Source organism: Thunnus albacares, chromosome 23 (assembly GCF_914725855.1).
Source record: "Thunnus albacares chromosome 23, fThuAlb1.1, whole genome shotgun sequence".
Lineage (NCBI taxonomy): Eukaryota > Metazoa > Chordata > Actinopteri > Scombriformes > Scombridae > Thunnus > Thunnus albacares.
The window spans coordinates 23,434,064-23,458,610 of NC_058128.1; the positions used below are offsets into that span (position 1 = coordinate 23,434,064).

General features: G+C 39.6%; 1 protein-coding gene across 2 annotated transcripts in view; it reads left to right on the forward strand.

Moving 5' to 3' along the window:
- tmtc1 (transmembrane O-mannosyltransferase targeting cadherins 1) overlaps window positions 1-24,547 on the forward strand; it is a 152,865-nt gene that overhangs the window by 47,841 nt on the left and 80,477 nt on the right. For both annotated transcript variants that reach the window (XM_044343776.1, XM_044343775.1), the window contains one exon: window positions 460-636. In XM_044343776.1, the coding sequence (XP_044199711.1) occupies window positions 460-636 (177 nt within the window). The remainder of the gene's footprint in view (window positions 1-459; window positions 637-24,547) is intronic.

Sequence of the window (24,547 nt, forward strand, 5' to 3'; positions counted from 1 at the left end):
TGAAATCTGAAAATGTGCCTCTGGACTGCATTTTTACTAGACTACTGGCCAGATTAATAATCGCAGGTATAATCATGTGGCTTTGAAATCTCACATATCAAAGTGCTGTCACACCTCATTAATTACTGACAGATGCTGCTGATTGGCTTTCAGCCTAATATGACCTACCTTTGTAGCGGTGGTCGTATCTGTGATGAGGTTACTTATATTGCGCGAATGCTTATGTCACTTTATCTAATGCCTGAATATGAATATTTGAGTGTGACATTTCTCATTCGCAGCCAAGACACAGATTGTAATTAAGTTAATGAAGCAATTCATTTCACTTATTTCATCATCTTACAAAATGACTGTTATAGTAAATGAAGAATAAGAGTCTGGTGTCTGTGAAGCCAACCTGTTATCATCTGTCATTATGAAACACCTTTGTTTCACCTCCTCTCCTCTCGTGTCTGTTAGGAGCGTGGGTGTATGTGTCTCTGAGGATTCTCTGCCCTCCACGGTGTCGGTGTGGTCTCTGCTCGTCAGTCTGCTGCTGGGTACCTGCGCCATGCTGGTGAAGGAGACGGGCATCACCGTGTTCGGAGTGTGCGTGCTCTACGACGCCCTGGTGTTCTGCCGCAAGCCTCTCATTTAGTAAGCACACAGGCCTCTGCTTTGTTTATGCTGTGTTTGTTTTTTGCTTATCTTGATTTATGTGGCAACGGTCCGCCGAGCGTGCACACAGTTATTCAGCAATGCTTGAATTTATATTTACACAGCTAGACTCACACCTGGGAGCTGCCCACTGCAACCGTAGACAATTTGTTTTGGAGACAAAGATTGTGATTTTTCTGAAACTCTGTGCACAAATAGCTGGGATAAGAGGGAATTTATATGCATATTTGTTTTTATAACCACATGGAAACCAACTTTACACCTTTTGATAGAACATTTATGCCACATTTTCAATCAGTCCTCAAACCTTCAAGTGGACTAGTTAAGAGTTTTGAGTTGAGGTTCACGCCAAAACTGGCTTTATATTTATGTTGATTTGGTCCAACCGTACTATTTTGCTCATAAACCGGAGATGAAAAACAAACTGCATACTGTATGATCATCACAGTTTACTGGCCACAGAAACATCTCTGTCCAGGTAGCACAATTTCAAAAAGTGCTGTCCAATTCCTCATTTTACACCCTCTCTCACACTCAGTGTTTGCTCATTTGCTTGCTGGGGTTACAGTATGTCAGGAAAAGCTGTCATGCCTTCTTCAAATGTTTCTTTGCCAAAAGCAGATTAATGAGGACATGTTTGATGAGGCAGCTTGACAGACGCTGGACAACTCTTGAATACCACAGATTGCAGAGATGAAACAATGTCTCAGCATCAGAGGGGGGATGTTTCCTTCATGGATCCACTCTGAATGCAGTCAATTGACCGTCATTCCTCTGTGTGTTTGTGCAGCTTTACACTGATGCCATTATCCATGTCCCACTTTTTTTTTACAGTAGCACATTGTGCTGCTGCTGTTACTGTGCTGCTCCTGCTATGTGCTTTTAGAAGAAGCCTGCAGTGATAATGGAGGACTGCCATGGAGAGCAGTGAACTTCAGATAAAGCACACTCAATTTCTGCAGAGGCCAACTCTCTCCTGTCTGCTCCTCATCCTTCCTCAAGCACTCCTTCTTTTAATTTTAATGGACCATACCAGTGTTTTCTATGTTTTAGCTCATTAACTACAAATCACATACAATATATTTTACTTTACTACAGACCATTTTCCAAAGCACACCATCAGTTTTTAGATTGATTTCCTACTTTCCAGGCAGCCTTTGGTTTCAGGTCATTTCAGTGCACTGTGAAAATCAACCTGCATAGACCAGCACATATATAATCCATCACAGAGAACATCTAGTCAGTTTTTTGTGCTTCTTGTGAGTTCTACACTTCCACACGCTGGGATTTCCATACTCCATTCAGTTAAGGCATTCATAATAGGCAAAACAATTAAAAAACTTTAAGCAGTTTTAGCTTATTTGCTTCCTGTATGATGCTTTCAGTGTACCACAGGTATCAATTTGTGATTGTCAAATGGTGCAAAAATGTATATTTTCAGTGTAAGTGATAGGGGACAAAATCCACAATCCTTATTCTGTGAAAAACGGCTTCTTTAGCTTAGCAGACATTTAGACAAGGCTTGAGCAGATCAAATGAAGTATGAATCTTCCAAAGTTGCAGTCTTTTTATTCAAATTCAATTAGAATTTAAATGACTTCATTTGTGCCTCAAGGGGTAATTTGAGAAAAGCAAGTTTGCGAAGATAAATAAACAATTAATTCACACACATTTTAGTACAGAATTCTCTCTATGCTTGCATGGACAGTGTGTTCTTGCTGAGTTGTGGTAGACAGATAGTAACAGAAAGAGAGAATTTTATACTAAAAAGACAGCTCCCATTCATTTTCTATGAGAAGCAGCAAACCCCTTGCAGGCAGAGTGATGGAAAAGCTGGTGAAGAGAGACGCCTGGCAGTATAGAAAGAAAGAAAGTAGGGTTGGCGGTAGGGGGTTTTAAATCACAATGTTAAGATGGTAGAGGCTCAGTGCTCGATGACTGTCAGCCATCGGCAATGGACGATGGCATTGCCCATCAGCCCAACCCTAAAAGAAAGAACAAATAAATGAAGTGACCCTGGATTGGGTGAAACATTGTGGCATGGTAGCCAGTCACTCCTGACATCCATTATAAATTTATTGTAACAAATATGATTTGCAGGTTATTATTTACTCCTAAAATAACAGTCCAATCAGATTCAGCACCAATTTTTTTCATCAATGTGAGTGGAAACAATGACAATAGTGGGCACAGCAGTAGGCTTGGGCGGTATCTATGTTTTCATACCTTCATACCTTCCTGACATTTCACTGGGATATATGGTATATGACAGTGTTTGTATTAAAAAAATTAAAAACTAACGTTAAAACTGAGCTGCTGGTGATAGAAGTCATTGTAGCATGTATGACACTGTCTAGCCTACAATGCTGTGTCTAATAGAGCTGCTGTGGTATTGATTTTTTCCTTCACATGCAAATTAGCAAAGCCATTCAAACCATTGTGGTAACCGCCATAAAAAAATGATTTTAACATCAGATGAAAAGTAATTGGTTCCTAAATACTGTATTTGCCCCAATATAAGGTGACCCTGATTATAAGACGACCCCCCTTTTCCAACCCGTGTTTTTGGAAAAATACTTTTTGAATATAACATACATCATGGGTACATACTCTCACACTCTCCTACCAGGCTCTTGGAAGCGGTCAAAAATTATTTTCTCCACCAGTCAGCATTTATAAGACTGCCCGTTTGTCTTTTTGAGCTCCTCATCATCTGTGACAGTGGTATTTGGCAGCTTGACATATTCCGTTTCTGCAGTAGAGACCCCAGAAGACGCTTTGGACTCATTTTCACTCATCATGAATTTATTTCCTCTGTGGCAGAAAAAACACGTTACACCAGCCTTTAGAAACTCCTGCAGGTTTGACCGGACTAACGAAACACTTTTAGTGCCGACTGACTCTAACACACTCACTATAAACAGACTTTAAGACACTCGCTAGCCTAGCAACATTAATGCTACAAACAACCCATAATGCAACACTCCGTGTAGGAGTCAGTTTTACACCAGTACTTTCTCCATTCAAAAAGAACATCTGATGTTGTGAACATGTAATTGTCTAGAGGAGTATCTGTATTTTTGACAGCATTGAAAATCATACCTTCAGAATTTCTAAATACCCCAATATACCAAAATACCTTAAGTAACCCAAGTAAGTTAACCCAAGCCTACACAGCAGTAAAATGCATTTCAACTAACATCCCATTGGACAACACAGTCTCAAAAAATGATGCTATCAGGCAAATGTCGCCATACCTCTTGTCAACAAAATTCCAGTAAAAAATAAAGAAATTTCAGTTTGATTTATCTCGGACCTAACTTTTACTCCAGATCTTTGTGCAGCTTCACATGCTAAAAATAATAAATTGATTAAACCTAAAGGCAGGTAAATGTTCACCGTGATGGATTATGCTGTATATCTGCAGCAAGTTTCAAGTCCCTGCAAGCTGGTTTTCATAGTGTACTGACACTTTGGAAACCAATGGCTGCCTGGGAGGAAGAATAAAATGGATTAATCTAATTTAAAAAACGATGGTATGACATGGAAAATGGTCAGCAGTGATATACAGTGGAAAAAACTCCAGCGTGAGTCTTTAAAGCTGCACTGTTAAACAGAAAGAGCTCTCCACATTGATCCAGGATGTTTTAGTGTTAGCTATATCATTTTGTGTGTGAGTGTGTGTGCATGCACATTTTAGTTACCTTATTGGGACCTTTTCCGGCATAAACATCGACCTTGTTGGGACCAGTAGTCCTCATGGGGACCAAAGCTCGGTCCTAATGAGGCAAAACGTCATTCCTGAGGTCCTGGTTAAGGTTAGGGGTAAGGCATGAACTGGTTATGGTTAGGGTTAGGTTTGGGTTAGGCTGTCCACAATGAATGGAATTCAATGCAATGTCTTAGAGAGAGTAGAGCTGCAATTTACAGCCAAAACTAAAAGCTGTCTTCTGGCTATCTGTGTGTTTGTCTCTGTGTGTTAAAGCATGTGTGTGTTTCTCCACATTTGCATAAGTGTGAGTGTATGTCTTTATGTGTGATTGTGGACCATGCCAGAGCCAGGTCCAGATGTTTTTGGGGTCTCCCTGCTGTGTAAGCTGGCCTGGAATGTTCTGGAATTAGCCTGCTGCCACTGGGCTGGGCGAGCTGATAACACACTGAAACACTGTGTGCTGGGGGAGGGGAGTTGCATGTGTGTGTGTATGTGTGTGTGTATTGAGTTTAATCGGTATTAGAGGTTATTTTGGGCAAAGTATCCCAGGGTGTCTGTCACTTAGAAGTGTGGCTAACGTCCAGAGAGCTGCAGGGCTTTTCAGAATGTGTGTGTGTGTGACTATGCATCTTCCTTTATGCATCTTTGTCTTCATTCACTGGCATTTTGGCTTTTTCTTTTTTCTTTGAGTGCCATCATGTGACAGTATCTCTAAAAAGAGATACTGCCCTTTTTGGAGACAGTTAAAGCTAAATTTCGGCACCCCACAGGTGGTGGTCAAGCAGATGTGTCATCATGTCTCAACTACAACACACACAACAATAGCAATAACCAACATTTCACATCTGTGTGGACATCACTGAGGACTTTTTAAAAGTTTTTTTTATAACAAAGAACAATGACATCTGTTGTGCTGTAGCTTTTTCAATGACATACGTCCTTCCTGGTTTGTACAATTCAGTGGAAAAGCAGAACCGACCACCTTTCCATACTTGACTGTTGGTCAGGACAAAACAAGATGTTTGAGGTTGCATCTTGGGCTTTGGGAAACAGTAATCGACATTTTCCACAATGTTCTGACATTTTATAGATCAAACAGCTAATCGAGAGAAAAATCATCATCATTAATCATTAATGAAAATAATCATTAGTTGTAGCACTGTAATATTTGACATGGGGCCCCACAACAAGACAGGACCTCAAGGTGAGGAAATAATGTTGCACCCATGGTAATTTAGTGGCTCATATTCTCAAACTAATTTTCATATAATTAATTTACCGCAAAACAGCTGACACACAGTAAACATGGCCACGAGGTGATAAACATGAGCAGTCCGACAATCACACAGCTTCTAAATGAGTCTCCAGTGAGTCTAAACCACTTTATTTGGAGGTCAAATTGAAGGTGAGTGCACCCGACATGTTACTAATAATCACTGAACATGGACTACATGCCCACAACCACAGTGAGTACAGTAGTTGAAGCAGGAAGTGGATCTGTGAACTATTGATGGATGTGTACAACAGACAGTTTGGGTCACCATTTGAATATTCACCATCATTTTCTCTTCCAAATACATTTGGCTCACCCAGAGGTTTGTTTACAACCTGTCAAGATTACAGCAACTGTGAGATAAACCAGAATGATCCTTTAAATGATTTTATTATTGGGTCATTGAGCTTAAAACATGGTTCTGTTTCATAGTTTTGGATAAGTAGACATTTTTGAGACATTTCACCTAGCAATGATATCAGTGTGTGTGTGTGTCTGTGTTTTGTTAATGCAGTATTACTGATCCACTATGCTCCACATGTCCCCTCAGTCTGTGACCAGCATGGGTTTCGGCCCCTGGCGCCCGCCTCGTCTCTGCTCTCAGTGTTGTTTATGTCTTCCTCTAGATTAACGCCAGCCGCCATGATAACACTTAATACTCTAAAACTCATGCACACACACGCACACACGCGCACAGCAGTAAGCCTGTGTAATAGCAGTGGTAGTGGTGTAAAGCTCATAGAGGGCTGCAGCAGCATGATAATGTCAGTCTGGAGCAGGCAGCCAACATGTGTGGAGGGATACAGATGTCTCTCTGCAGGATTTAGACCTTTTGGTGTCTCTCTCTCTTTGACTGGGAGCTAAAGTCCTGGTAAACAAACTGTGTTGACTTTGTTCCTGCCTCCACCACAATTAAATGTGCAGTCAGGTGGGGAACGGCTTTACTGTCGCTACCTTTTAGCATTGGGCTTGTCTTTAGATCCTGGTTTCACTCAGCTGCAAGGTGGTCTGCTTCCTGAGAGACAACACACACACACACACACACGCCTTTCAAAGCACTGGAATTTTTGTAGAGAGGGGGCAGGCAGCACACACACACATTTTCATCTTTTAAATACTACAAAGTGCTTTTATGAGTCTGGAAGAAGGTTGATGCAGTACATGTGGCAAAGCAGACATACAAACAATTTTGACATGTGTTGATGAATGGTGTAAAAAGTAAAAGCTTAAGTTGAGTTTACAGTTAAATATGAGTATCTTTCTTGATGACTGTATGTTGTTTTTATATAGTACATCAATTTGCAGTACGTACTGAGAAGAATGAGTTTTTCACTACATAGCAAACAGTATGAAATGTGTCTGTCCTGTTTATAATTGTGTCAAGAATAAAAGCTTCTGAGTTATAGAGTGATTAGTTACTTTAGAACTAGTTTAGTTACTAGTGTGATGGAAATCTGAAAATAAAAAGCTGACAATGACCAAGTTGTCTTTTTATCTTTTAATGAAAAACCTTGCAAGGGATCAGCATACAGTCACAACAGATTGTAATCGCAGACTGATGTCAGTTACAAAGTGTACATACCCTTTATAGACAAGGAGTGTGGGAAACATATCAGAATGTGAGTGGGATGCAGTGTTGGATGTCATCAAAGCTATCAACTAATTATAAAAAAGGACTGTAGTATGTCCAAGATGAGGCTACTCCCTACTCTGATCCAGTGTCAAAGATAATGAACACAGATGGTTATATGCTCAAGGCTGTACCAAAAATACAATAACTGTTTTTGTGATGCAGAGGATACAAAGTGTGGTTTTTCCATTACACTAGATAACAATTACTAGTTGGCAGTTGATGGAGATATGTGGTAGATAGGCTGCTGAATTTAGCAACCAATAAGGTTGGTAATGAAATCTTTTATTGGGATTGGAGGTAAATGCATCTGAGATACTGGATTTATCACAGAAAAGTAGACTTGAGAAGAATTATCTCCAAAAAAGAAATGGAAGTGGAGGTGTCCAAATACCAGGTCAGGTGTAAATGCATACAAAACTGGGCTCTAAAAAATCTGGCAAAAGGCAAAATTTACGATTTGTTGTTTATTTATAAAGATCATAAATGTGACAAATATGTTAAAGGGGAAGTGTGCAGATTTTATACACTTAATTCTGTTTCCAGTTTGGGAAGAATAATTGCATATTTTAAAAAGTTGGGTTAGCATTGCAATCCTATAACATTGTCAGACTCACAATGAATAATTTAACAAAAAAAGATCAAAATCGATGCAGCAGAATCACAGATATTGTCTTTTTTATTCCACACATTCTCCCATGTCAAAACTTGGTGCCTACATTAACAACAACGCACCTCGACCGCCAACAGTTGGGTTGGAGATTCAGGTCTGACATGCTAGTAGCGGCTAACGTAGCCTGGAGCTGCTAGCCTCCAGCAGAGATGAGGAGTGGGCTACAGAGGTCTGCCTACCTCACTTCTTTCTAACTCCACACCTCTAGATTTTCTTCAATTTCAAACTTGTAGTCTTCAGCCCCAACCCATGCTGACTCAAGTGACATCACTTGAGGCAATTTATCAGATTTCACACATCTTTCTGTGGAGACACAAAAGCAAAAGAACTGTCAAGGACCTGCAAGAAAAGGGAATTGAACTTTATAAATCAGGAAAAGGATATAAAAAGATATCCAAAGATTTGAAAATGCCAATCAGTAGTGTTCAGGCTCTGATGAAGAAGTGGAAAATGAAGGGCTCTGTTGATACCAAGCCACGGACAGGTAGAACAACAAAGATTTCAGCCACAAGTGCCAGGAAAATTGTTCAGATTGCAAAGAAAAGCCCACATGCAACTTCAGCTGAAAGTTGCATGTGGCTGTTTCAAGATGCATAATAAGGAGGTACTCGAACAAAAATGGGATGCGCGGTCAAGTTGCCAGAAAAAAGCCGTTACTGTGCCAACGCCACAAAACAGCCTGCTTACAATATGCCAAACAGCACCTAGACAAGCCTCAAAACTTCTGGAGCAAAGTTATTTGGAGTGATGAGACCACTATGAATGGTACACATCCTGCAGATTCTGCCGGGGTATGTAAACTTATGAGCACAACTGTATATTTCCAAAGCTTGGAGTAGGAGGATAAGAATAGCTTATGATAGATAGAAGCCTCTTAATTACTTTATGTGAATTACAGTCTATATATTATTTATTTATGAATTTAATCAGGCTTATGGTGTATTAAGTGACATGAATTGGTGCATTAAGGCCGTATTCAGACCAAATCAGGCAGTGCGGTGTTCAGCTGCAGGGTTGAGCAGAGGTGTGGGGGTGGGGGGTTGTGGGTGTGTTTATTCGTGCTCTGGAACGTATTCACCTGAAACAATCGGAAAATAACGTTTTATTGATCTGATTCACCGGTTTTCCCGCTGCCAGTGCTCCCTCTCTTCATTCACTCTCTAGCTCGCTCAACCACAACTGCTCTCTCTCTCTTTTTCTCTCGTCTTTTTTAAAATGAGTCGGGAAGCAGACTGCAGAGTCTACTTTACTTTTAACGTTATCAATCAAAAAATCCCCTCATCCATAACGTCTTTGTCCTCCCTCATGTCAGAGTTTACAGCTCTAATCAGTCTGATCTCGGCTGTGATTGGCCACCGCAGCCTTCAGCAGCAGTGACATCAGAAACCCACTACCTCCATTCAAATGAATGGGATGACTGGCGTTTTCGCCGCACCGCCTGATTTTGTCTGAATACTGTCCGATGTAGATTTTGTTTGGTACAAGCTTTGGATATGTTTATTGATATTTGTACATTATGTTTATATGTGTGTAGTGTGTGGATGTGCATATGTATTTATTTGCATGATTGGTTTCTCCTGGGATACAACATTGGCTGTTGAAATTTGCATGAAGTCAATATATTGTGCTGTTAAATGCTGGTGGGTGTTGTTGTTGACGGATGTGTGTGAATTACCCTGTGAGGGATGGGTCATGTAAATGACCAGGCAGGAAAATAACAGTCATTCATTATTCATTCATTCATTCATTCATTCTTTCCACACATATATTTGTTCGGTGAAAAGTGTGTGCGTGTGTATGTGTGTGGAGTAGAGTCGATTCAAAGCAACTCTGTCATTTCGGCAGATGAAGCCCAGCAGGCAGCTTCTCTGTGTCTCTGTGTCTCTCTATCTGATAGTGTGTTTACATGCAAGCGAATAATTTGATTACAACCAGATTAACCTCTTGAACTCTGCACACACACTCTTTGGAAGGTTCCAAAATACAAACTCTTGTTGTGCAGCCAAACTCTGCTCAGAGCCACAGGACTGAGGAGAATTTTCAATTCTAGTGGAGATCCAAATAATTCCAAATATGTCAGGATGAATTACAGAGAAATGTGAAACTGGCCACACATTTTCAATGTAATATAATGATGCAACTATAAACAACTTGGATTACAATCCCTCATTCAGTACACACTGCAAGTGGGAATAAAAATGATATAAGATATAAGATACTCAGAAATACTATCAGTTGGTATGTGAGTGGTATGATGAAACGTTTTCAAATTGAAATTGTTTGGGGTTGTTTTTTTTTTTTTTTGGTTGTATGTACAAAGATTTTGAACACTCCCACTCCCACACAGATATACATTTTAAGCCTCAGCACTGTCCAAAACAAAGAAAAGTGCTCATCTACATGAACTTTGTCAATGCTGTTGTTTTTCTTATTTCACTTAGGGATTAATATGTCTTCAGTTTTTGCAAGCAGGGTCCCATCATTTTTAGGTAATGTTGACAGGAAGTGTAACATTGCCATGGAGTCAGTTAGTTAGTTATGGGCTACACCTGAGCCCAGTTTGTTCATTCATTCTAGCGGCGTGGATCTATGGATGTTGGTTTGTCTGTCTGTCCACCTCTTTGGTCCAAACTGATGGATTTCCATCAGTTTACAAATATTATGTTCCTCTCAGGATGAGTTGGAATGACTTTGATGATCTCCTGACTTTTCATCTAGTGTCACCATCAGGGAAACCATGTATAGATTACCAGTTAAACATCATCATGTCAGCATTGTCATTGTTAGTAGGGCTTGGCAATATATTGATGTTATATCCTGTTATTCCTGGTTTTAAAGGCTGCATTACAGTAAAGTGATGTCATTTTCTGAACTTACCAGACTGTTCTATTATTTGCCTTTATCTATTTAGTCATTATATCCACATTACTGATGATTATACATAAAAATCTCATTGTGTAAATATTTTGTGAAAGCACCAATGGTCATCCTGTAATATTGTTGCAATATCGATATCGAGGCATTTGGTCAAAAATATTGTGATATTGGATTTTGTTCGCCCAGCCGTAACTGTAAGCATATTAGCATATTGACATTAGCATTCAGCTCAAAGCACTGCTGTGCCTAAGTACAGCCTTACAGTGCTGCTAGCTTGGCTGTAGACCTTTAGTCTTGTTGTAGACAATATTTCTTTACATGTTGGCTAATTTGCACCATGAAACCATGCTGCAGTAGCCGCTAGCATTGTCAGTTTATACTGTAACCATGGCTGTATAGACAACAATTATCTGTATTACTTTTGATACTGAAGAAAAAGTCTAAATTTGATGATCTAAAGTTATAAGGAGTGTCCTTTTTGTATGATTTTAAAGCAAATTTATTGACATTTAACCTCTTTTAAACTTAAAGTGTGTATGTCTGTATGTTGTGGTTTGACTGAATTATGTCTCTGATAGGAAGGGTGCAATTTTTTACACTACATTTCAATTTGGATCAATGGGTTTAACTCCATAAACAGAGACTAAACTTAATCAAACAGCTGTGCAGACAGTTAAGAAAAACAGAGATTTATACTTTCTAAGATACAACATGAAAATATTTGATTTTTTAATGGATTTTTGTGAATGAAAGTTATTGGCAGTGAGACAAAAATGATACTCAGAATCAAGTCAATCCAAGTTTGACATTAAACTAATTATTTGCAGTGAGTGAGCATGGACGTTTACCACATATGTATCCTTCTCTTTCCCTCAGAAACATTGCTATTCCTCTGGTAGACAGCAGCATGCACCATGAGGCCCAGCATCAGGTGAAATGACATCGTGTAGATACTTCACTATGTTGGATATGAAGCCAGAGAAAAAAGGGAAGAGTGAGCATCTTGCAGCTCTTTGAAGACAGTGTTATGATGGTGGAAATCCAGATCATCCCTGGAATTCACACAAGATGATAAATAGCCACAAAGTCTGTCCTTTTTTCCCTCAAGCCTTCTGCAGCCAGACAAACAACTCCTGGCAATCTATTAAAACAAAAAAACAAACAATGTTGATGGCATTAAATGTGAGAGCAAAGTTGAATTTGTCAGTATAAACGAGGTTACTAATACAGTATGTCTTAGTACTGTTATGGGATTCGCTACAAGGAGGCATTATGGGATGTTGCCAGCATCACAGACTGCCTTCCCAGTCCCTGTCTCCCTCTTTGGTATCCACACAAGATTAAACTGCAGCTGATTTAATTTGAGCCTTAATTAAAACTCAACAGCTGCCAGTAGATCCTGTGAAAAGGCTAACTGGTTGACAGACAGAGAGAGAGAGAAAGAGAGTTTGGATATTTGTCAGAGATAAAGAAGTCTGAAAGAAGAGAAAGGGTTTGCAGAGCCTGCAGGAACAAAATTTGCAAGAGCACAAATGACTTTTGTGTGAACAAGCTTGATTTTTTTGCGTGTTCAGTGTGAAATTCTGCTATTTTCTGTAGCTGTTTTATCAAAGTCTGAGTACTTGAGGTAGCAGAGTGTGTACCACCTGTTGTTAAGCGGGATCAAACAGATGTATCCATGTGTGAGAACTAATTGAACATACCTAAAAATCGCATGAGGTTACTTTAAGTCCCCCTCCACTCAAAAACATGTTTTTCTTCTTTTTCCTAAAGTTGGATGTTTGAGCTTCGCCGTGTAAAATGATGTATGTGCAGAGTTTGACACTAAAAGGCTGTTTTCACTTTCATCCATTGAAGACAGAAAGTTTCTCTGAGCTCATTACAAATCTGATTTTAAGGGGCGGGCCTATGAACAGGAATTGTGACATCATAACTACTTTGGAAGCCAATCCTGGTCCAATTCAACTTATTCAACTAAGTGTGATGTGTAAACCTGAAGCCTCCAGTGCACATACACTGAGAATGGACTTTAGAGTGAGGTAGGAGACATCTTGTGTCCAGTAGTTAAACTTCTGGAATGACTATATTTGTATATTCATAGATTCTGGAATTTGTATTGAGGGAGAAGGAGGAGATGCCATTTTAAGGATTTTTAAGTGGTAATTGTACTTGTAGGTGGAAAAACCATATCTAACACACATCATTGTTCCAAGCAGAATATTTTTTTATATATCTGTCTGGAGGGGATCTTTAAGTGATGGCGTCCAACAAGAGGAAACTACACCTTCGGGTCAAATCCAGAGGAGTTAGCTCTGTTGATTCTCACATGCTCACAGATCGAGGAGTTATGTAATATACTGGTGGAGTAATCGCACGGAGAAGAACGTATTGGCCCCAAAATTAGATGACTTATTATAAGACGTAAAAGTAAAACATGACACACCATTAAAGTAGAACCTAAATCCCACATTAGTGTAGCTTTTCTATCAGTCACATCCTCACGCCTTCCGTCAGGCTCTTGGAAGCAGTCGAAATGATTTTCTCTGACAGTATTTTTTAGACTGCTTGTTTGAGCTCCTCATTATGTGTGACACTGGAAATTCTTGGTTACTTGACAGATGATTCAGTCTCTGGTGTGTATCTGCAGTCGACGTCAGGACACACTTTAGTCCTGTTATGACTCTTGAGCACTTTATTTTCTCTGTAGCAGAAAAATACTTTACACTAACCTTCACAAACTCCGGCAGGTAAAACTGGTCTTCGTGAACCCACTGAGGGCTGACTAACTCTAAAAGACACGCTATAAACAGACTTGAAAAAACACATTAGCCAAACAACGATAAGGCTACAAACAGGCAAACGGCCGCCAACGTAGCATAGCAGTCTATAACACTGAACATAACACAGGAGTCCACAACTAACATTAGCTAACTTTAGCCGAGTCTCACAAGACGCTGTGGTCAGCCATTCACCAGCTGCCAAACCACCACTGTTTTGATGTCGAACGGCAGTAGGCATAGGCAGTATCATCATCTTCGATATCTTAATACAGCTTTGTCTTGTCTTATCTGCAGCTTACATGTTTTGGTTCAACCTCATGCTACTAATGAAGCAGCTGTAGATGCTGCTTCCACCTCCGCCATTGCTGTTTATGTTGAGAAACTACAGCCTGATGTTCCTCCGCTCCTATGGAAGTTCCATACCCAGCTCTAAGCTGTGTACATAGGATTAAGAATGGAGACGCCATCTTTCTAGCTAGCTAGATTGATGCAGCTGTACATGTTGTTGTAAGTGCAGAAATATCAACTCTTAAATCAGCATATTTCTTCAACTGACATGACAAATGTCAAGTTAACTGCTTCTACCAATGGATACCACAGCCTCTGCATCAACAGAAAATGGTGTTGGCAAGAAGGATACGTCACTCACTACTGACTGGTTGGGGGAGAACAGAGCAAAATAGCCCCTCAAACACAGAATAAATAATACAAGTTGTGAGCCAGAGCATGCCATTGAAACAATGTCACCTTTAAAACATAAATTTCACGTTGCTACCACCTCCCTGAGCCTAATTATCCCCCATAAATTCAAGGGCAGAATCAAAGGTGTTAGCAGGCCTGTCATTTTAGATTTTATAAGCTGTATCAACATTTATTTCATGAGTTATCCACTATACAAATCAACAGTTGCTAGTTAACTAGTGCAATGCAAAGAGATCTGCCAAGCATCAGCACATTAGCAATTTCTAGAAACAACAAAATACTGTATATTGTCATTGCTTTCCAAAGTGTTTCATATATCGCCTTTTAAAATCTTTACAGATTAGTTAATTATTCATATTACCATTTTGATCTACCAGCTCTACTTGTTGACGGCTATGCTGAGGTTACAGATTGATCGTGGTCATGGTTAAAAGAAACCAATGTTGTTTACATAATGTACCTACATCTTCCACCTACGTTCCTGACAGACAAGAGTCATAGTTCAGGTCAGGTAAACACATTTGGCCAAGTGACGGATAGTGCTGTTTTCCATGTGAGGACAGGTTCCAAATAATGTGTGTATGGCATACAACAGTAGTGAAGCTTCACTAAAGATAGTGGTGATACAAAATGTAATTACTGTTTGTAACTGTCTCATGGTAAAGCCTTTGTCTATTATGACGCAGCCTTTCCTCCAGTGTAGTGTAAGAATGTAATGTTTTTGATGTGATAGCATGAGACATGCATTCTTGAGAGAGAAAAAGATATAAAGAGAAAGATTTACAGAGATACAGAGGGAGAGGAAGGGATGGAGGAGGAAATATGCATAAATCATGAATGAGAGTAAGATGGAAGGAAGGAGATGGAATAGAGGATAAAGAGGATTCAAACAAAAATGAGAGGATTTTAGAGGCTCAGAGGGTGACAGAGTGACTGGTTGGACAGAGGGAGGCAGAGAAAGAGAGAGAATGAAAGGATCACTCCTCCATCCCGCCGGCAGGGCCCAGAGTCTCAGCGCAGCACATTAAACACTGACCCGCTGCTAATTGGAACTTTGTTTGGGAAATGGCTCTTATAAAACAAGGGAACAAAGACATAAAAAGCTGCCTTTATTTTTATTCAGCCAGACTCTTTGTTCAGCAGCTGTTTGTCGCCAACTAGAAGCCACCCACTGACTGAGATGATAAAGACTTTCTACACTATTGCTGAGGTAGAAATGTGGAAACTGGCAGCTTTGACTTTATTTGGCTGGCTTTGCCACTGCTTGTTTGGTCTTTTTTTGTAAACCATCAATTCAAAATGTTCAAAAGCTAAAATATCTTTCACATTCATTATGATTACAGTATATTTGCTCAGCCTTTTCATTCTGACTTCTAACATAGATTACTGTCGGGTTATATGTGTACATGCTCATAGTAATCCAATACCCGTAATCTCAATAAGGTTCAATAACAGATCAATTGCAAATATATAACAGTATCAAGTAATCTAACTAAAATTTTATGACAATAGTCCGACTCAGTGCGAGCTGAGGAGAGCAGCAGGTGAGCCAACTGTCAATAACATAGGATATTTAAGCTGTATCCTATAACTGGTTCATTGAACAAGGGCAGAAAGATAACTGGTCGTATATGATTGAGAGAATTAGTGAATGAAGCTCTGAAGACAAATTTATATCTAAAGCATCTGCATAGGCACAGTGGTCTGCATGATGTCATTTTTGGCAGCCGCTTATATGCCTACAAGCAATGACATGCACTTTTTCTTGTTGTCTAGTGGTCACTCCTATGATTTCTAGTGTGCATGTGCATGTACCCGTATGTACAGAAACTCAGTGTAAAATGTATTTGTTGTATGCATACATCCGCTTTCCTCCTTTTTTCCTGTGCTGCAGCTGCCCACCGCTCCTAGTGTAAAGAATGAGTCAAATGCAGGAGACAAATTTCATTTCAATGTATGTGTGGGCTGAGAAATTTCAATAAAGAAATCTTAATCTTAATCACCGTTAAAAATGTCGAAGTTAAAACCCTGAACTTGCCTGCTCCTCCTGAATCAGCCTCCTTTATGATGGCTTGATATTGGCAGGTTTCAGCCCCTGCAGTGGAGCTGCGCTGTGTTCCTTCAGTGAGCATCAAGAGGAATCAGCAGGGCTGTATGTGCCCAGGCTCTGACCTCCTCTTCCTCTATTTGCTTTAGCTCAGTCCAGATATTTCCTCATGCTGTGTTTACAGATGGCTTACAGACAGTGGAGGTCCATCAAATATGTCTTTTCAACCCCAGCGTGTCACATATAAGAAAGAGCCAGTTGAGTGGTAGCTTTAACAAGATTTCGAGAAGGCATATTTGTTTCAGTACATATTCTTGCCTTCAATACATGAACACATCTTCTAAAAATCCCTGCATGAAAAAATAAGTAGATTTAGTGAGAATCAGTTTCTGATATTCAGCCCTAATGTACATGTGCTGTATGTTTAGTAAACTGACTTTTTTTTGAGTCACATTTCCACCCTAAATAAATGCTAATCTGTTTAAGAGTATGCACCATGTAAGCATAATATCAACCGAAATATTAACATAGGGCCACTCTGTGAGAAAGGGCCTCAAGATTAGATACAAATGCAGGAGCCAGTTGCCTGTTTTGCCTGGTTGGTAATCCAACCTTGGCTTTGCTCCCCAGTGAAGATATATAAAAAGAGAAATGAACTCTGAGTGGTGTGGAGAGTAGAGGTCTTTACGGGTCCAAAATGTTGGACCCCACCAGAAACAGACCCTTGGAAAACCTACCTGAACTCCTTGTGCATAAATTAGTTTTCAAAAAAGAGACACTCAACCTGAGGGGGACCCAAGCACAGCCAGACCCGCCCCGAATAGACCCGAACATAACAGACCTGATCCAAAATGCTGTTCCAGGTAACATGTTATCCAGGTATTACATGTTGTCTCTGGCAACATAGAAATATGGTAACATATGTACGTCACTCTGATTGGTAGCTATTTTTTGAAAAGAGGTTGAGAGCAGTTGTTCACAAGCTGTTATGTTGCCGTTGTAGACTGCTTTACTGGTTAGAACTGAGATAGACGACTGAAAAACAAATATTGAAAAATATATGATTTAAAACATTGCAAAACAAAAATCCAAATCTGATCCAAGATGCCTGGAATACAGAAGGTCAGTGTAAATATGCTTTGGAAAATTGTCAGCAGCAATGTAAAGTAAGATGATATGGAATCTTGTCCTGTTTGTTTAAACAGAGAAGGAATGACTGGGTCTGTACTGAGATGGGATTTGTGTTCATGTATCTCTTGACTGTGCAAAAGTGCTTTCCAATAATGTCAGCTCCCACAAAATAGACTGCTAGTTTATATTCACTTAACAGTTCCTCATTTCTTTGAAGTAGGACCAAAACTGCCCCAGGGAGTTCTGCTTGACCTCCCTGGCTCTCCGTAGCTGTAACAAGCTGTACTGTCGGCCCGGCTGGCTTGCTCCACCAAAAAAGACCTAATTGGCAGAGAAACACACATACACACCTCCTGTTGTGCAAGGTTATTATCTGTGGTAAAGCCTGGAAGAACTGGCCCGAAGGGATTCAGTGTTTGTGTTTTCTCTGGATGCTGAGGGAAAATGTGATTATAATAATGATAGAGGATGAAGATGACAAGATGGTGACAACAAGGCAAAATGCATCAAAGCGAGCCTCTGTGTCTGCGTGTGTGTGTGTGTGTGTGTGTGTGTGTGTGTGTGTGTGCAGAAATTTCTTTGGAAGATGGCTAAGATCAAAATACTTTGAAAAGTCCTGTTTGTTCAGACAGAAACCTTTGAAAATCTAACAGTGTAAAGTCAGTGAAGGGCCCTAACAGTGTGTGTGTGTGTGTATCTGCCGATTCAGTCAGAATCAATACAGTTTTTCATCAATGTTAAAAGTAATCTGATCAAACTCTCAAGTTAACTTAACCCCTTGATTTTTATGCATCCATGCATCATTTAAACAGTCAACAGCTCAATGACTCTAACACACTCACCTGCACATGAACTGCAACATCATGTGATGTTTCATGTGTACTTGTACCTAAAAACACATCCCAACATGTAGTTACGTTAGCTACAAAGTAGCTTCAGAGGCTATGTCCATAAGATCATAGCTTCACCCTAACCCTTCATGTACAACTACAAAACCACCTTACTTTTGCTTTTTCTGCCTTAATACTAATCTGAGTTCTTTACTTCTGTGTATCTTTCTACTTATATTTACTTAAATGTTGATAATGTGTCGGACACAATGAAATAACTGCTGTAGTTACTAAATCTCACAGCTTATTTTTCACGAGTTACTTACACAGAAGGTCCTGGTTCAAGTTTCAATGATCGATGTAATATGAGTTACAGTTTAACTGGAGGATGTGACTCCTGAAATTGACCTGATCCATGAGGAAGAAGACATGTCACTCTATTGGAGTTGTTGGAACTACAGAAGCACTCAGTATAGCAGTGTAACAGAATGAAGGTTCCTCCCTCACAAACTATCTTTGGCACTTTAACACAACAACATGCAATTAAAATTTTGGCTGCCATTAAATTACTCACAGAATTAGTGTTAATTGGCGACAGCTGAAATGATCTGCCACTGTCGTCATTTGTAATTTCAACAACTGTGACTGTCAGCGCTTCCTAAAAATGAGAAGCTGCCAGCTGAATGTTTTCTACACTGATCTTTGCTAATGGCAATTAACATCAGAGCAAATCTGTGTATTCTTGAGTTAATGTATTTCTGAACTCAGAATCACTCACAGGTGCTTCCAAATACTTTTTCACATTCATACAAATTTTCACTTGCATGCAGTGGCATGCTCACACTGTAGAGCCTGACTGTTGGAGAGGAGGAGGAAAGGAGAGCAGCGCTGCAACACCAGCAGGCTGAGGTGGACCAACACAGCAGAACACAGTGAAAAAGGATCTGCATTGGATCGGCTTTACTTAAGTTGATACCCATTTAAGTTATGCCCGGATCAGCCTTGATACTGAACCTTAGGTTTCAAGGTTTCTCAGTTCTTGAGATGAGACACCACCAGTCTCTCCAATCATACAATAGTAAACATAAAGTAGAAAGAAAAGAACAACAGGTTAGGAAAAATACAGTAGGCAGAAGAAAAAGAAAAGAGCATAGATAACAACAATAGATAGATAGATTCTTTATTGTCATTGTATTAATACACAATGAAATACAGTTTGGCAGCAATCCTCAGTGTAGCAGCTTGGATAAAACCAAATAAATAGAGAATAAAATAAAATAGTTCAATATGATAAAGTATTACACAAAATATATACATAGCAACATAATAAATATCTTACTACAACTTCAGATGTGAAAATACTGCAACAATAGAATTATATATAAATGGCAATAAATACAGACTATAATCAGTGTCTACACTACCCTGGAGGTTGTATTGCACATGATATATACAAAGTAGCAGCGTGTGTGTGAGTATGAAAGCGACAGTGTGTGAGTGTGTGTGTTAGAATGTGTGTGTGTGTGTGAGGATGTGTTGTTCCATATCATCGGCTCTGGACATCTCTACTTGTTGCTGCTGTACAGTATGTAGATCCCAATACCTCTATCATATCATGATATTGATACAACAGTTTTTAGATAAAGTAAACCAATGGGAATTTCTGTTTGTGGATAATCCAGTGAACTTCATACCTGACAGCTCAAGGTCCTGCACACACTGATGCAAAGATCCTGTGTTATACGAAGCATCTGTGCTCATGCACTCATAACAACCAGAGATATTAAAGGGATCGATACCTCGGTATAAATTCTACGGCAAAATCTCTAACAGTTGACCAATCTCTTTCTCCAGACAGGGAATATACTGTACGTATTAAAGACATCTTGATCTAAATGGGACTTTTCCTGAATAAATAAAGGACTGTTAGAAGTGATTGTTGGTACGGTGATTATTTTCTGTTGAATGGAAATGTCATGTTAAATCGAGCCCGCGCAGACTCAACTCCATTAGCATATTTTTACCGTGGAAAATGAAAGTCAATTCATATGCTGCTTGTGTGGATTGATCCTCTGAGATTTACTCTAAAATAGAGGTCAGCTGCTGCAAATATAGACATGGCACTGGCTAATATTTGACTCATTCACGGGACGATTAAGGATAAAGTGGTGCAAGCGAAATAAAAAAGCAATGCAGCGCTTGGAGCCTCAGCCTATATTGTGCATGCAGAAAAGGATAAAGTAAAACCAATGTTCTGTGAAACAAAGAAAAAACATCTCCTCCAGCGGCAAGCATACAAAAATCACTTTTCCCAGTTGCATTAAAATGCTCGCATGGTTATTTCCAAATCCAATTACCTTGGACTCGCTGCTCAGACACCATACTAGTATGCATGCTGCAGCCTCACTTGTCCATCAGTAACATGAAGGCTGTTAGCACTGGATGCCCTGCAGTCATGCTTTGGGCAAAGTAACAGTTTCACCAGCAAGCTTCCTAAAACTGTCCACAGCATGTCACAAACAGGTCACAGCGTATTAATGTTGATATAAGACAGCAGTAAACATGGCGCCCCCCTACGAACAATGCAGGCCCTGCAGGGTCAGTAAATATTGTCTGACATGTACTGTGTGATGGAATGAAGAATTGACCAAAAAAAACAGATGTAGAATCGTCCCGTTGTCATTCAATGTCGGTTGGTCCACCACTTTGGTTCACACTGAAAATCTCAACAAAAATGTGATCAGTCGCAATGGAATTCTATAGAGACAGGCATGATTCCTAGAGGATGAATCCTAATGACCTCTCATCGCAGTAGGCCAAAGTTTTCACTTATCCAGTGAAATACCTCTATATCTACCAGCTGTGTTGGTGTAGACATTCATTTTGAATTATAATAACTTTGATCCTCTGACTTTCCTTTCTGACTTTTCATCATCAGGTGAAGGTTCAATAGTTTGGTTCATGACTAAATACCATCAAAACTAATGACATTCCTGTTAGCCTCAGCTGTTCTTTGTTTTTACTGCTGATCATCAAATGTTAGCATGCTAACATGCTACGCTAAGGTGGTGACCATGGTAAACATTACCTGCTGAAAATCAGAATGTTAGCATTTTCATTGTAAGCATGTTAACATGCTGATGTTAGCAGTCAGCTCAAAGGGCCACTGTACCTACAGTACAGCCTACAGAGCCTCTAGCATGGCTGTAGACTTTAAGGGGCAATCCACATACAACATGCTTGTGGTGTCCGTCACTCACTTGTCTCTGGAACAGATATGCTTCCATTTTATCAAATGTAACAATCCACACTGACTCCAAGACTATAAATTAATTTTTGCCTAATATATTTTTGACGTTACTCTGCCTATTGAATAGAGTTTGGCTGCCTGCTGTTCTTTCATGCTGCTGACAGGACAGCTGGCTCTGAGGACAGAGATGCTCAAACAGCAGTAAGGGACTGTGTGGATTGAATGGATGGACAATGCCGGAATGCTTATGCACCACTTTCATTTGATGTGAATTCCCAATCAGTCTTATTCCATAATCCATCATCCTATATTAAATTAAAAAATGCTTCCTTGGAGACATTCTGAATGCCAAATTAGCTCTGCTTTGTTCACACAGGATACATCTTTAATCAGCCTCTAATATGCCAGAGACTGGGATGTCTAATCCATTAATGTGATGTACACATCACATTTCACTTCTACATTAAATACAAGGTACTTGTACAAGGTAGGGGATGATGCAAGGCGCTCCCACTGGCACATCACAGATTCTCAAGTGGAGACAGTGGATGTACAGTATTTGGCCTATGGCAGTGGAGGAGATACATAGTGCTCACAACATGAGATCCACATCCCCAACTGCATGTTGCCCCTACAAAATGTAGCATACCAATACCTAGTATATACCTAGTAGTACACTGACTATAGTAGACAGTTTACTACTCAGCCTGTGAAAACCTTACAGTGTAATGTTTTCTATGATGAGGTCATAATGATATCATCAGTGTCATCCTGATCTCAGACTTCACATTTAAAGAACTTCACCTAGTCTAATAATCTGTCTTTCCCTGATAACTAGTGGTGACAACATGCTTTTTCTATAGCCTGTGCAACACTGATGTACCGCTGTGCTGCAGTTCTAAGCTACATCACATGACTGTAGTCACAAGTAGAACATATCACACCTGGCTACACCCAGCTGTGATGTTGGGTGTAGTCTGAGGTGCACCTTTCAACCTGTAGAAGCTAATACAGCTTTTTTTTCATTTTTCATTCTTCAACAGTCTAATGTGGACTTCAAAACCCTAAATTTAATAATTAATCTCACCTCAATAACCCCTAATCATAACTCTCTTTGAATGACCCCTCATGGAACACACACAATCGCAGGATGGACCTTTATTACTTTGCGTTCTTCCATATTCCTGCTTTTACTCATTTTATTCACCATTTGAGTTCCCATCATGAGTGCATTTTACTCATCATTTATTAAACAAATAAAATTAAAATGCCAAAAAAAAATGCAAGCAGCATTTTTTTGTTATCAGTCCCTCGATGGTTAGGCAGTGGTGCTGTCTGCAGTTTTCTTCTATTAATATTAGATGCTGTGCTGTGACTCTGCCTGCAGACACCTGGTCAGGCAGGAAGACACAAGAACTCCAGCTTCATTAAATTTTAATCATTTACTGTTTATGTGTGTGTGTTTGTGTGTATTTTTGCTGTGCGTGAAAATAAATATGCTATGCCCCTTTATTTGGCTGTGTGCTGAGTGTGTGATCACTCACTCAGGGAACCGAAGAGCAATGGAAATGGAGATGAAGGAGTGGAAGAGGGGGATGTTGGAGGGACTGTATTTGTTTTTTCAGCTCAGTTGAGCATCTGCTCCATGTTCCTCCCAGACGTGGCTAATTAGCAACAGGGGAGGCAGAGTGTACATACTGCTGCTCTCAAGGATTTATCTCCTTCTGCCTGTCAGATATGCTCTTTATTCTCAGTGTCTCACTCTGGCTGCATTTACTGAACATATCCACTGAGTGTCTGCCTCGCTGCCACGGCCTGATTCCTCTGATTCTTTATAATTAATGTCCTCCTCACGATATATTCTTTAACATTCAACACCTCTTTGGCAGCTTAATAGCTTGTTAACTCATTAACAAGCAATAAAAGTGGAGTGTGGAATAATCCTCAGATTATCAGACACTGTCCTTCAGACCCTCTGGACCAATCAGATCCAAGCAGAGATAAATTGTGGCTCTTCACTATGTAGTGTCACTCCATGTGAAGTCACACTCAAGGCTGTGGAGGACTACTGCATTAAGGAGGAGGGAATAACATACTAGTAAGGTGTGGGACGCATTCTCCACCATGAGCAGGAAATGTCCGTCGCCATGGAAACTGATACATGCCTTGCCTCCTGAGATGAGTTACTGTATAATGTACTTTTTAAACTTAAAATATGCATGATTAGATGGTGTGTATGTAATGTAATTGATGGTTCTTTTTATTTTGACTTAACTTAATTCTGAATTTTAGCCTAGTGTACTGTGATCTGCAAGTTTTTCTAAACCAAAATGTTAATTTCATTAACAAAAACTATGACTAAATAAAAATAAAAATGTTTTCCATGACGAGACGATGATGAGACAGCCCTAACGTCATCAAACACGAAAACAGATGAGAGCAGACTTTTAGTCAACTAAAACTTGACTAAAAAAATCAGGATGAGATAGAATAAATATGATAAAGACTAAAGAGGACATTTGACACAGGATTAAGACTAAATAAAAACAAATAGCCATCAAAATTAACACTACTAAACCATATTGAAAGGGTTGTTTCAGAAAACTAGACAGAACTAATATTTCCTCCTCTATCTAGCAATACCACTTTTGCTTAGTGGTTGTGGAAAGTAATTAATAAGCACGAGTTCAGACTCGCTAAGATTTTATTGTTCACCTTTCACTTCACACCACCTGGTTTTAGATTTTAGACAGCCCACATGCAAGCAGAGAATAAAACTGGTGGATGTAGGGATTGGAATGAGATTGAGCCTCTGTGTTTTGCTTGAGTAAAACCATGGGACCTTTAGAGCTTTTACTAGGTTTTCTAGTTTTTCAAGTAGCTGGAAGTTTCCCTGGTTTCTCTCCATCATTAGTGATTATTTTACAATTTATAAGCATGAGTGAAATTAGGGCTGGGCGATAATACTAATTATCTCGATATAAT